We start from the raw sequence: 13,732 nt of genomic DNA on the forward strand, positions 1-13,732 counted from the left end.
ATTTTGCTGTTCGCCTTTTTGGTTACTTCATGGGACTATTGGAACCTTCAATCAATCCTTATCTATTCCATCGAAAACTGCGATCCATTCGCAATAATTGCTTCTACGGCGGCGCCTACCTCCCGCCTTTCCTGAGAACTTACACTTTTCTTGCATCATCTATCCCGCAGGACATTGTAGGGCTACGAAAGCCCATGAAACATGTTGGGCTTCGCCAAGGCACTTTCGTCCTAGCGTAGATTCCAGCACTTGAACCTTGTCTCCACCAAGATTATTTAAAATTGAAGGTCTGGCAAAGACCGGCCATCCCCCACAATCACTGATCCACACCGATTCGTCGACACGGGCGCGGAAAAAGCACAAATGGTCGTCTTCGACAATTGTCGTTCCTGTGTCTCGGATGGCGGGAAAGATCGACCAATTGAGATACTTTTCGGAATGCATACCCCATCCCGGATGATTTCTGCGGACAAACTGGATGTGCGCGTCGAGACGCTCAAAACGCTGCGCAGCCCAAATTTCGACTGCATCCCTTGGTCCCACAATCAAGCGATCGCTCACGGGATGACGCCCAAAGCCAGGAACCAATGCTACTTTCTCGTCATCGCGGAGCTCTCGTTGATTCACATGAAATACGTTAATTGGTGTAATATAGACGACATCCAAGCGCAGCATCGCAATTCGATCGAACTTCCTGGTCGTCAGAGTCTCGTACTCCGCCATCAAATTCCAAGCTGATTGAATGCTGTGCCACATCTTCACGATGTTATCAGTAGTGACTGGATAAATATATGATGGACTGCGCCATGGAAAATACAAAAATTTACCATTCGTTGCGTTGGTTGTTCGGATTTTATCAATGAGCGGTTTAAACTGATTCCAAAAGGCTTCTTCTTTGTCATAGCAAAAGCGGATGACCGAGTTTGGAGAATAATCTTGAACGGCTTGCCTCAGCAATAGTACCTCCTCTGGTTTTATTTGACCTCCTTCACCAGAACGCCCCGCCCCTTCTTCCGTCAAGTAGTAATAGTGAATAAAATAGTCGCAATTGTTGATAGCATTTGGACGAATCACATTCTGAATGATTGACGGTAGCGCAAGAGACTGGAATGCTCTTGGAAGTCCATATAGATTGATGGCACAGGTCTTGGCCGCTGACGATGTCATGTTCACGCTATGAAGCGCTTTTGGACTTACTTGCCATGACTCATGATTTCGTATTCCTTTACCGCCTGTATCAGATTCGGAATCGTCTGCCAATAAGATCATTCGGCGTAGCAGACGACCCTGGAGCAAGGCGCAGATAATTGAACATGCCAACAATAATCCGACAGTGATGTACTTCGTATTGACAGTAATCAACATCTTTCGGTTTGCCTGTAGAAGAAAGTGATCTCCGGCAAATGCAGGTCAATTCTTCTGCTGTAAAACTAACGATTCTAGTTGTGGATTGAATTTTATAATGTCCTTCCGGTTCGTCTTTGTTATGTTGCGATTGATAAACGTTGCTTGAAACGATGCTTTTCTCTCATTTCCGATTCCTTTCGTTGGAAAACACGGTGAGAAACTGAAAAATACGCACGTGTGTTATATGGGTGTCCGGCTCGACTGGCCGACTTTTTAACTGTAAATGAGCAAATCCAATGGTAGTGGATCTGGTGATGTGACATAGGTAGTATGTCACATCCTATATAATTTAACCTTGTGTTGCGTATCATCACGTCCTGTATGGAATGTACTGTAAATATGGACGTACGTATCCACTACGGTGAGATTAACAGATAAAAAGGGGCTCTCCTGGAAAATACGTACAAAGAAAACTCTCTGGTACGCGTGAACAGAAAAATTATAGTCCTATCAAAACGACGAGTAAAACCCTAACAGTAATTACGCATTTTGAACTCGAAATAGTTCTTCACAGATAGTAGTATTATGGTCTTGGGTCCCACTTCCCTATCAGGCAACTTTTGAACGCGATTTACTGTTAGATACATATGAATTAGAAGAGTAGCAAAAATGGGGTCTGATAGCAAATATTCGATATGTTAATGGAAGTGCTCTGATCTCCCTGTTGCACAATTGTATCAATCCAATGGCACCAACTCTAGTCCTGCCCTATCGCCTCCACCACGATTTGACTCTAGGTTCATATCCTACCGTATCAATTTGGCACACAACTGGAAGAAATTCAAGGCCAGTTCAGGAACAAAGTAAAAGACCTTGCTCTTTGTGGAAAAGTGCCCACAACCACCCACGGACAAGCAGAAAACCTGCATTTTGCCCAGTTCCCTGTCTATGCCCTTTGATTGATTAGTATGCGAAAGAAAGGCGACACCCACGCCCTATGATCGCATCAGACACCTTCTTTGTCTTTATCGCAACACTCCAATCAGCGTTACGGAAAGAAGTCCGAAGAGCGAACATATCCAAATAAGCTGATCCAAGTGTTTCCAATCGTTCTCTCTCGATACATTCAAGGCCAATACCAGCGGACCCATGAGGATGGCTCCAAGCTGGCCACCTAAATCCAAACAGGCTACCAGAGTACCATAACGAATTCCGTTTGTGGTTTTGCCATCACCAAAATTTTGCCCCAACTGTGCTTCTGCCATTGTGGTGATTTTGTAGTCTACAGCTGCCACAGTTGCCAGTACGACTTCCGGGAGAAAACACCATTCATCCAGAAAGGCCGTCAACCCCTTGATCGCCAGTGTGACACCAAATTTCCAGGTTACCGAGGACATAGCAGGAATTGCTGTGACCAACGCAATATTGGACAGCGAGGCCATCGAGGCCAAAATAGTTGTCCCGGTCATAAGCCAAAGCAAAGCTTCGCCTTGACTGTAACCACTCCAAAGCTTGCCGTATGTCCAAGATGAAAGGGTAACGACCAAATTGTCTATCACAGAGAGAAATTGCAAAAAGGCTGGCATACTCTCAAACAAGACGTACATGTACGAACTCAGTAAAAATGAAGCGCTCGGTGCGGCGCTCTTGAGTATGAGAAAGAGACCGGCCGAATGGTACGGCTTCCAAAAGACTGAAGAGAAAGCGCTGTAACCAAGAAAGGTTAACCCCAATATACACATCATTAGCATACCACCCCACGACATACTGGTTGTACCTTCCACGATAGGCTGCCTCAGTCCAATAAGTATTATTGTGACTTGCAAAAGAATGACGAGTTTTGTGTTACTCTTCTGAAGCGACCGCTCGGACTCGCAACTTCCTCTCGCTATGCATTCCGTCTGCTCGTCCAAAGTGAGAGCATGTTCTCCGTTGGAATAGCAGCTGTCGTATGAAGGTTGCCGCAGTATAGCGCCTTTTGTCTCATCTTGTGTCCCCTCCTGATCGCTGCCATTGTTGTTCAGAACGGCCTGTGGCAAGGGATCCCCGACAATGTCTGTACCGTCCGTTGCAGCCTTGACACCCACGTGGTATATCCAAGCGACTGCAGCTCCCACAAGATTCGTGGTACCGGTCATCACTAGAAGTATCGTGGCAGTGAATTCGTTCATGGGTGTTGCATTGCGATATTGTTGATGAGTGAATATGGCCAATGCTGCAACGGAGGCCACCAAGGATCCGACGTTGCGCGAAGTGGCTGCCTGAGACTGGAAGAGTGCCGCCGTAGTTTCGTACGGTATACACGTCCCGTCAGTCATCCCTGTTGATCCTGGAAGAGCAGCGGCACTATAGGCTTGATCAATCAAGGTCAATCCGAGTAAAAGTTCCGGCCAAGACGTCGCAACTCCACGAAAAAAAGCGAATGTGAAACAGAGTAGCACCCCGTCTCGCGGAATCCATGCCGTGATGGCTGTTGCGAATGCCGTTGCTATCAGCAAAACACAGATCCAAACGTCACGTCGAGATTCCCCCACGTAAGAGCTCAGGTAGCAGTAGATTGGTTTCAAAGAACAGGGCAAAAATGCGACGGCACCGTAGGTCGGCAGCAGATGAATAGGCATCGACACGCGTGTGTTGAGCACGTACATGAGTGCTAGCATGGGAAACGCGAGCGTGAATCCGTTCAGTGCAAACAGGAAGCGTAAGGGCCAAGTCAAGCGAGGATGGCCACAACTGATTTGAGCATTCCTTCGTGAATCCGAACGCGAATCGGAGGAGCGGCTTTCTTGTTCTGCATCAGGAGCTCCCAAAAGTGGCGTTTCGATATCGCCATGGAGATCCGGTGCCCCTGTCATGGTCAATTACTGTTAATAAAACAGCCGTTGTAAGTACGCAATGTAGTCATGTCAACGGAAAAGGCAAACAGAGACACATTTTCCGTCACCACAGACCATGCCACAAACACAGAGTGAAGGAGCTACCCAAAGCACTTGCTGGAATTGTGGTTGTTACTGTTCACACGACGGAGGAACGTGCTTCGGATCGCAATTTTTGATGTAGATCACGAACAATATTGTGTCGCATGACTTGTTAATAATGGAATATAGAATGAGGCATTTCATTCGTTGAAATCCTTTGTCGTTTTTTGCTAAATTTACCTGTTACCGCTTTCTACTTTTTTCTTGGCTACCCCCAACACACGTCGTCCCGAACTACACCGAACCGTGCCCGAGTATCGCGTTGTCGCTGTACATCCCTGCTACGCCCGCTTCTCTCATCAACCGACAGCGAGCGTGATTTCATCGGCTGTTGTTGACCATACGGAGTAAAAGGCAATCATGAAGGTGCGGATAATGTAGTGTTGACTTAAGTAGTTGCGTTCCATGGAAAGACAGGGCTCTTTTTTTTTGACAAAGACGCGAAGGGGGAAGTGAAACGATAGTCGGCTGCTGCAAGATAATCTCTGGAAGATGAAATTTGCAGAAACGTTCTTGATCAACGGTCTTTCTCGCTGCTAAATGTGTATAGAGGCTTTGTAGCGCTGTTGTCGACTTGCGTTAGAACCGCAACAATGTTGCTACTGACGAGCAATTGGGCTCACCTTGTCTTCCTTACTGTTTGCTTCCTCTTCCAGATCAATATCGCATGCCCCAGCACTGGAATGCAAAAGGTCATTGAGATCGACGACGAGCGTCGTCTTCAAAATCTCTACGATCGACGTATGGCTCAGGAAATTGACGGCACGATCCTCGGAGACGAGTTCGAGGGCTACATTCTCCGCATTTCTGGAGGCAACGACAAGCAGGGCTTCCCCATGCGTCAAGGTGTCCTCACCAACACGCGCGTGAGCTTGCTGTGTAAGAAAGGTCACAAGGCCTACCGTCAGCGACGTGCCGGTGAGCGTAAGCGCAAATCCGTCCGTGGCTGTGTCGTCGGTGCCGATATTGCGGTCCTCAACCTGGTGATTACCCAGATTGGCCCCAACACCGTCCCCGGTTTGACCGACGACCAAATCCCCCGTCGTCTCGGACCCAAGCGCGCGAACAACATCCGTAAATTGTTTAACTTGACCAAGGAAGATGACGTTCGCAAGTACGTGATTGCCCGTACTTTTACCAACAAGAAGGGCGTGACCGTCCGCAAGTCGCCCAAGATCCAGCGTCTGGTGACTCCGTTGACTTTGCAGCGCAAACGCGCCCGCAAGGCCGAAAAGATGTCGTCGGTGTTGCGAAGCAAGGATGAGGCCGCCGCCTACAAGAAGGTGGTGGCGCAGCGTATGGCCGAAGCTCGGGAAGTGCGCCGTTCGCTCATTTCCAAGCGTCGGTCTTCCCGAAAGTCAGCGAAGATGGCCGCCGAAACGTCTTAAATAAAAACTATAAGTAGAATACTGCGAAACCAAACTTTAGCTATCTATTGACAGGCTGTACGCGTCCGTGATCGCAGTTCGATGGACTCGCATACCCTTACTGGTAGCAACTTTTGCATTTATTGAGTACTTGGTTGTGTCGTTTGCGGTGGTTGTGCCAATGCGGCTGGATTGGAGACGACCAAAATGACGGAGTCCCCCCGCAAGAACATCTTGGAAACGTACCGATCTTTGTTGACGGCGGTCCCCCGCGTTCGCCCCTTTCCTCCCTTGGATACTTCCGTCCACATTTCTTTCACGTCTTCCAATAAACTAAAAGTGAAAGAAAATTCAGTGTGAGGAACGCGTTGGAATACTTATTTTCGATGTTTTTTCCCCCTTTTCGCTACTTTTTTCCAAATCACGTACAGATTCATATGTCGATCGTAGGCTTTGACACGTGCGAGTAGCTTGTGATTGTTCCGCACGTTGATGAGGACCTGCGTATTGCCGCGGACGGCCTGGTACAGTATTGAAAAGGGACCGGATTTCAAATCCGTCGCGTGTTCCGACGTGGATTCGCCGTTCTCGTGATTGTCCGCCATGCTGTGCGAACAAGAAAATGTGCAGGCTGTATTATAGTGTGCACACCGAAAAGGTAGAGAGAGATGGGGGGCGGATGCGAGCGAGGAGAGAGGGAGGAACCGGAGTTTGGTATAACAAATTCGATGAGTGTTGTTGTTGTTGTGGTGGTGGAAGGTTGGTGGACTTGTCGTGACAACGCTCCGGAAAACCTGGCGGCGGACGTTTGGGGGGGGGGGGGGGGGGGTTGTTGGGTCCTCCTATTGTGTCTGTACATATACCCGTTTATCGGTTCGAGATGGAAAATGAGTACAATAGTAGGCGTCTATACTTCACGCGACCGACACGTTTCCACCTCCACCCAAGGTCCTTGCTTCCGAACCACTCGTTTTCCAACGCTGATTGGTGGACATGGCGATAGTCCGAATGCCCAATGCCTAAGCATGCGAGCGTTTTAGCCCTTTTCGTGACCAACACGAACGACGGATGCGAAGTACGAAACACGGGGAAATCCCGGAGACAGGCGTGCGCGCGTCCGCAGGGTTAGGTAGGTAGGTAGGTAGGTAGGTAGGGAAACTAGAGTAGGAACTGTAACTAACAACACTACGTAGGGATAGGAAAGCGAGGCTTTCTCGCTCCACCCGAAACGACCCCACTACCGAAAACACCGAACTGGCCCTCCCTCCCCCCACCTCTCCCGGTGAAACCAAACGAACCAGCCCCCCGTTCCCACGCGGCTTGCTCAGTCCCCGGGTCTTTCCTCTCGACGCCACACACTACACTCTACCACATTCACACAACCACTCCACGACGTATTGATCGTTGTCGCTCCTCATTACTGCCCATTTGTACCGCGAGATTTCACGAACGAACTGTCCGGTGATTCCCAGAGTGAAACGTCAACGGACGTGCTACGCTCGCCGTATTCGTGTTCCATTCGTTATCCCGTTGCGTCATGAGTTCCTTACGATTAGCCTTGAAGCAGTCGTTGGAAGAAACGGTGAGCTCCAATGCGATGGCGGTGACCGGCAGTCACGCGGCGGCAACGGGTGGCAGCACGCCTGCTTCCGAACCTCCAACCACGACGACGGGGACCGGACCGTGGCAGGATAATGAACGCCGAGGACCGGGGCGACCACGGAAACACGGAAAACGCCGGCGACCAATACAAACATACGAGCAAGATGACAGACCCAGCAGTAGTGACGAAAACGAATTCTTTTCCGAAGACGAAGAGGAAATTGATCATCGAGCGGCCAATAAAATTCAGGCCCGGTGGAAAAAAGGAAAAGGCATTCTTCCGAAAAACACGAATCAAGCGCTTACCGACAAAAGACACGAAACAGTACAGGACGGGTCTCGAAAGGAGTCTCTTTCGACAAGTTCCGCTGACTCCACAACATCAAAAGTGGCAGTATTGAAGTCCGAGGCAGCCAACACGGCCACACGAATAAAACAGCCGCACTCTTCCGAACCCCAAACCTCCACCACAGCGAATCCTCATTCAGCTCTGCCACAATCTCACCAACGAGCTCCGCTATCCCAAACGCGCCAAAAACCACACGCTCAAGTGTCGGCCAACTCGTCTGGCAATGATGCCAAACAAACCGTTCCTGCCCCGGATTCGGCAATGCTCCACTGGTCCCGGGCGCTGCCGTTGAAACGTGCACGCCGCGCCGTAGCCCCAGGGATGCGGGTGAAGGTCCGCTTCTCCGCTTCCGTACAGCGTGCCGGGGGTGTGATTGTACCCAAACGACGATGGTTCGGTGGACGGGTAACCAAAGTCTCCAAGGAAGGATCGAAAGTTCGGATCAAGTACGATGACGGCACGTCGGAAATTACCAAATTCCCCGATAAGGATATTGTCGTGGATGAAGCACACAATGGAAGTCATACGGTTCCGGTGGACGAGTTTCTACCCCTGATGCTGGAGGATTTGGAATCGCGTGTTCCCGACGCCGTACTGAGTGAACCAACCGTGTCGAACAGAGAACCGTAACAGCGGCCGACCGCGAGCCCGGTACCGAGCAGTACCGGCGCATACAAGGATCCTACAGTACTACAAAAGACAGGAGACGAAATCATCCCGACGGAATCGCCAATTACTTTGGGAAACGATTTAGAAAAGACGATAACAGGTGCTGTGGAGCCCATGGCATTGGAGGAGACACTTGAATCGGAGGAAATCTCGGTACCGAGTCGCGCATTGCTACACGATGAGAGACTAGATGTACCACCAAAGCGTAAACGAGGGCGTCCTCCTAAGCATCGAACAACGGCGGAAGACGAAGAAGATGTGGCCGAGATTGCAAATCCAATGCAGACGGAGACAAATTTATCCGAGCAGTCTACTGTTGGCACAGTCTTGCCGTTCGAAGCATTCAGTCGAGCCGGTGTTTCGGACAATGCAAAGCCCATTAGTGAAACCACAGAAAAGCCAAAGTCCTCCCTAACTATTCGTATATCCAACGTCAAGCGTGAGGGACGGGGACATATGGATAGATGCAGTAGCGCGACTGCTTCAAGAAGCGAGATTGCACAGCAATCGACGGACAATATGGGATCCCCGCCTTCCAAGATGCTCGCCCCGCCTGAGGAACGCCCCGTGACTGATCCACCCGCTCCGAAGCGATTGCATATTCACATTTCATCGGTCAAATCTCAGTCTGCGGATAAATCACAGTCGATAGAGAAGTCACATGACAAGGACTTGGTCGATTCCACGACAACGTCAGCTGCTTCACCCTCAACGCATGAAGCAATGGAGATCTCCGAATCAGCCTCCGTCGAAAGTTTGACAGACCGACAATCCTCCAAGCTTAAGCACATACAAGCTTCATCGTCCGCTGAGAAGTCCGAGAGTATGAAATACGCGAACCAACCAAAAAGTGGTATAGAAGAGACGCAGACTAATGAAGATCCAGGTTCGAACTTTGCAGCCGAGACCGAAAGGCGAAGTCTGCCGCATTTTACCAAAGAAGAATTGATTTCCACGGAAGATTTGAGTACGGTTGCTCGATCAGGAAGACGAGCCGCACAACAAGCTAACGAGCGCATCGCGTCTAAGCAAGAAAGTAACGTCGCTGAGCAAGCTTCCAAAAAGAGGAAAAAAAGGGGTAGCGAACAGTATGGATCGGTCGATGTAGAGGACGACAGTCAATGGGTGCAGTGCGACAAATGCGGGAAATGGCGAATCATTCCTTCCGCTGCGGTGGCAACGCTACCAAAACAATGGTACTGCTCGGATAATATTTGGGACGTCAAACGGTCTACGTGCGAAGCCGTCGAGCAATCGTTAAAACAAGTGGCGAAGGAAAAAGCCAAAGAGAAACGGCGTAAGAAACGGCAAAGACTTATTCTCCAAGCTGCGGCATCTGCCGAGGGTGGAGAAGCGAAAGGGGCGGATAGTGCAATTGTAGAAGAACCCGTTGGATTTCAGCAAAGCTCCCGCGCTCGAGACGATACCGATGCCGAGGCCAAGAGCAAACGCTTTTCTCCTTCGATGCAGTCACCCCATTCTGATACTGGTAGCGACACGAACCCAAAAGATAAAAAATCAGGAGGCATGGGAAAGAAGGGACAAAACGCATCCGAGGACACCCTCAATGCTCTGGTTGAGAGTGCGGAAATAAAGGGAAAAAGGGGACGGCCTCGTCGGAACGGGTTGAATGTGAAGCCAAATCAGGTATCCAACGCGACAAACCAGGACGAAGCCGATAATCTAGAGTGGGTGCAATGCGAGAAATGTGACAAGTGGCGAAAGCTTCCACCTCATATTTCCGCGGACGAATTGCCAGAGGTCTGGTACTGCAACATGAATAAGTGGAACCCAAGTTCGGCGAGCTGTGATGCGCCCGAGGACAAATCAGATGGACAGCAAGATGTAGGGATGGGCAGCTCTGGTTTCGGAAACAAGTTGTCATATCGCTATCTAATATTTGGACCTACCGGCCGAAATGTAAGGCGGCCCATTTCCGAAAGGACTCGAGCAGTCGAAAGCATCTTTGCGACACCGTGCGAAGAAGGTGATGTTCCCACAGTGATGTATGCGAACTCTAGCAACTTCGTTTCTCGTACCAAGGCCGGTTTATTAGGAGAAGATGGCTCTACATCAATGCTTGGGCTCATGAACAACTCTCATTTGTGGGCGGAACTACGTGATGCGGCAGAGTCTTACAATGGGTTTGGGAAAGGAATTGGAGCTGGTCAGAAGAGACTTCGTCACTTCAAATCCTACGAAAGTTTTTCAAGCGGTATGAAAGAGTCGATTAAGGATTTGCTCTTACAAGCTCTGAGTAGCAAGACGCTGACGGGCGACGAGGTCCTCTCGGATGCCATGAACCGGGACTGGGACAAGGTTCCCAAAGGATGGGTAGCCGTTCGTGACTACTGTTCTATCAACGTTGTCGTAATGGCACTGTGCGATCTAGTGAGAGAGGGTGTGCTGGAAGTTTTGCAGGATATGGGGCCGAAGTGGACACTGAACGAATGGATTCCGCGTTACCGACGGGCAAAGTCATACTCCAATGCTACCGTGACACAGGATCAACCCAAGACTGACGAAGCACCCCGTTGCATCAAGATCTCGAAACCTTGGAAGCACAGAGGCAGCGACTAGTACCACAAGCGTTGTATTAATGATGCAGAGCCCTTTGGCTTATGATATTCTGTCTTAACCAAATATGGTGCATATGCTAGACTTCGTTTAGTATAAAGTTTCTGACGAAACAAGTCGACATCGCTCAACGTACAAGTATTGAGTAGGGTTTGCGTAATCTAGAACCAAGTGGAATGTCGGTCGATCATCCCGGTAATCTTGGGCAGCAGCTTCTTTTTAGCGCTCGCTGGCCCTCCCTTTTCCTTCGCTAACAAAGCATCTAAACGCCCGACAATCTCTTTGAATCTTGGACGGTTGTGCATATCGGCGTCCCAACACTCAGATATCAGACTCGTCAATTGGGACGGCCATTTTCGGTTCAATGATGGGCGTTCTCCGCCATGTACAACACGCTCATAAAACAATTCGCGGTTCAATCCCTCGAATGGCTTTTTCGTCGCGTTCATTTCCCATAGAATGATGCCAAAGGAATAAACATCGGCAGCTGCGTTGTAAGGCAAAGCATCGGCCACCTCTGGTGCCATATACCGGAGTGACCCTGTTTCTCCACTCATGGTGTAGATATCGTCAGAGTCTACGGATGCATTCTCGACGATTTTTGCCAAACCAAAGTCGATGATTTTCACGGTTCCATCCAGAGTGAACCCTTAAAACACGAATGAAAGTGTAAGAAATAAGAATCCATTGGCATATGAAAAGGTTGTGTGCAATGCAGTTTTTACATACCTATATTGTCTGGTTTCAAATCTCGATGTAGCACCATGCATCCTGGTATCGCTTCTTGGTGACAATAAGACATGGCATCAGCGATGGACCGTGCAACTCGCAACACGTCGACGTAGCTAAATTGCTTGCGTCGCCAGAAACGTCTCCTACGATCCCGAATACGCGTATCGTACCCTAGCATCTGTGTCAATGTGCCACCGTCTAAACGTTCTAATACAACAAAGCGTACGCCCTTGCTCGTCGTCCCTGCACCAATGAGCGCTACAATGTTGGTATGGTACAATCGCGAATGCACCGCAAGTTCACCTTCGATTTCATTTATTGCCAGCACAACGTCTTGGCATTCTGGTTTCAGCGTTTTGACCACAACTGGTTTACCTTGGAAAACAGCTGTATGAATCCAGCTGTTCCCACCGTCGGTCAAATACTCGACGTTGTGCAGCTGCCGCCACTGGAGATCCAGCGGTGCACCGGTAATCGAATATCGTTCTACACGCTGATGACGAATGGCAATATCTTCTTTGCGTGGGACGTGCTCGGACCGACTCATACTCTTGACAATTTTTTCGTTATCGTCCTTCCTGCTGAGTGCTTCACGGTCGATAAGACCATCTTCAGCTAGTGAATTCACTGACGCACCGCCAGCTGCAAGCGACATGTGGACGAGAAACTCAACTGCGGTTGGACGAACAACAATTCTAAAATGATTTCAAAAAAGTGAGAGACAGCGGCAGAGAATGCAAACGTCAAAAACCACTCCCCGCGTTCCTACCTTCGAATGCTGAAAAAGATAATCGTAATATTGGTATTGGATGCTTCATGGCAAACCGGAACGGCAACGGCCGTGCGCACGTTGGAAATCGAGCACCGCAAGGCTTCGGCTCCGTGAGGGGTATGTGCCGTGACCCATACCACATCATTCGCCTCTTTGGCCCGCTTGCACAGAGCTGGGCTGAGTCGATGGGTCCGCTCCGCAGACTTGTCTCCATAGTACACATCCACGAGATCGTTGCGGACGGAGTCTTCGAGAGCGGTTGGTCGCAAATGCGAGTTGGTGAGCTGATGGGTTTTAATTCCGGTCCGTAACCACATTTCCGAAATATCAAATCCCATGACTTCACAAGATGCTGCCAGGACCGCTTCCACCGATGCGGATGGTTGGCGAAACAAACGGGTTTCGTACAGCGACTTTTGAGCCGCCAGAATTTGGAGCGCGGCGTTGTGGTCCACCGCGGCGGCGCCCGACGAGGCTATGGCCGCTCCGCCTTCCGCTTTTCCTTTAGGCAACGGGCCGAGGCCGGGAGCAATACCGGTGTCGTTCGGAGATGACAAAGGTACGGTGCTTTCATCCATTTGGCCTTGCTGTTGTTGCATGAGTGTCAGTGTGGTAGCGTACGATCCATCCGTGGACCCTAATGTCCAAGGCGTGCTCATAGGTTGTGCTGTCGGCCGCTGCGGATAGTATTGCTGTGTTTGGAATTCAATCGGATTCCGACTGTTGGAGGACTGTGATCCGGTGCTCCGTATTTCCGTCGGTATGCCATTTTGTCGAGTCGCCAGACCTCCCTCGGACCCAGAACCGCCATTTTCCCTGAGCGCGTGTAGCGGTGGCTGCTGTTGCTGATGATGTGGCAGCGAAGCCATGCTTGGTGACGACGGAAAACCTTCCTATTTAAAACTCTTCTTGGAATCGATGCTGGTAAGACAAAGTTATCGTCAAATCGGAACTAGAACCCAGCGCTCCCACCGCGTCGATTCTTTGTCGTTCGAGAGAGAACGCAAATGAATTTCTTCGGGTGTCTGATCTCCTTCAACGACGAGAAAGGTCCAAGCGAGCGCAGCACACGCGTCGAGACTGAGAAGTTAACAGTCGCAGCACACTAGAAAGTGAGACGGACAGTTGTTGGAATGTATTGTCTCCACAGCAACGACCAACGAACAGTAGAAGACTAATGCAAGGCGTCGTTGCTGTATTGTCGTTGCAGTGTTACTGCTCGCAGTCAAGGGCCATGGATCGAATGTTGGCGTACGGGCGGTAGCGCCTAGCTAGGATAGGCTCTGAACTTTCATCGTGGTCGACGACAGAAATGTCTCACCCATACCCAATTATGTAG

General features: G+C 49.8%; 6 protein-coding genes across 6 annotated transcripts; 2 read left to right on the forward strand and 4 right to left on the reverse strand.

The window, feature by feature from the left end:
* Positions 1–159: 159 nt before the first annotated feature.
* On the reverse strand, positions 160–1,442 carry PHATR_43963 (predicted protein; the record flags this gene model as incomplete). Its single annotated transcript, XM_002186334.1, has 1 exon — positions 160–1,442. Exon 1 carries the CDS (start codon positions 1,363–1,365, stop codon positions 160–162), a length of 1,206 nt encoding a protein of 401 aa, XP_002186370.1. The 5' UTR covers positions 1,366–1,442.
* A 567-nt stretch (positions 1,443–2,009) lies between these two features.
* On the reverse strand, positions 2,010–4,335 carry PHATR_43964 (predicted protein). Its single transcript, XM_002186335.1, has one exon. It carries the CDS (start codon positions 4,200–4,202, stop codon positions 2,373–2,375), a length of 1,830 nt encoding a protein of 609 aa, XP_002186371.1. The 5' UTR covers positions 4,203–4,335; the 3' UTR covers positions 2,010–2,372.
* A 299-nt stretch (positions 4,336–4,634) lies between these two features.
* Positions 4,635–5,747, forward strand: PHATR_18559 (predicted protein). The gene is made up of 2 exons (XM_002186047.1): positions 4,635–4,691; positions 4,982–5,747. Exons 1-2 carry the CDS (start codon positions 4,686–4,688, stop codon positions 5,711–5,713), a joined length of 738 nt encoding a protein of 245 aa, XP_002186083.1. The 5' UTR covers positions 4,635–4,685; the 3' UTR covers positions 5,714–5,747.
* An 85-nt stretch (positions 5,748–5,832) lies between these two features.
* Positions 5,833–6,297, reverse strand: PHATR_33304 (predicted protein; the record flags this gene model as incomplete). Its single annotated transcript, XM_002186336.1, has 2 exons — positions 5,833–6,025; positions 6,122–6,297. The coding sequence occupies 2 exons, from the start codon at positions 6,295–6,297 to the stop codon at positions 5,833–5,835; spliced, it is 369 nt and encodes a 122-aa protein (XP_002186372.1).
* A 932-nt stretch (positions 6,298–7,229) lies between these two features.
* Positions 7,230–8,273, forward strand: PHATR_43966 (predicted protein; the record flags this gene model as incomplete). The annotated part of the gene is made up of 1 exon (XM_002186048.1): positions 7,230–8,273. The coding sequence occupies one exon, from the start codon at positions 7,230–7,232 to the stop codon at positions 8,271–8,273; it is 1,044 nt and encodes a 347-aa protein (XP_002186084.1).
* Positions 8,274–8,409: 136 nt separating this feature from the next.
* PHATR_43968 (predicted protein) lies at positions 8,410–13,545 on the reverse strand. The gene is made up of 3 exons (XM_002186337.1): positions 12,391–13,545; positions 11,619–12,316; positions 8,410–11,538 (listed from the first exon to the last, which is right to left on the reverse strand). Exons 1-3 carry the CDS (start codon positions 13,260–13,262, stop codon positions 11,051–11,053), a joined length of 2,058 nt encoding a protein of 685 aa, XP_002186373.1. The 5' UTR covers positions 13,263–13,545; the 3' UTR covers positions 8,410–11,050.
* Positions 13,546–13,732: the final 187 nt, after the last annotated feature.

Source organism: Phaeodactylum tricornutum, chromosome 3 (genome assembly GCF_000150955.2).
Source record: "Phaeodactylum tricornutum CCAP 1055/1 chromosome 3, complete sequence".
NCBI classification, from domain to species: Eukaryota; Bacillariophyta; class Bacillariophyceae; order Surirellales; family Neidiaceae; genus Phaeodactylum; species Phaeodactylum tricornutum.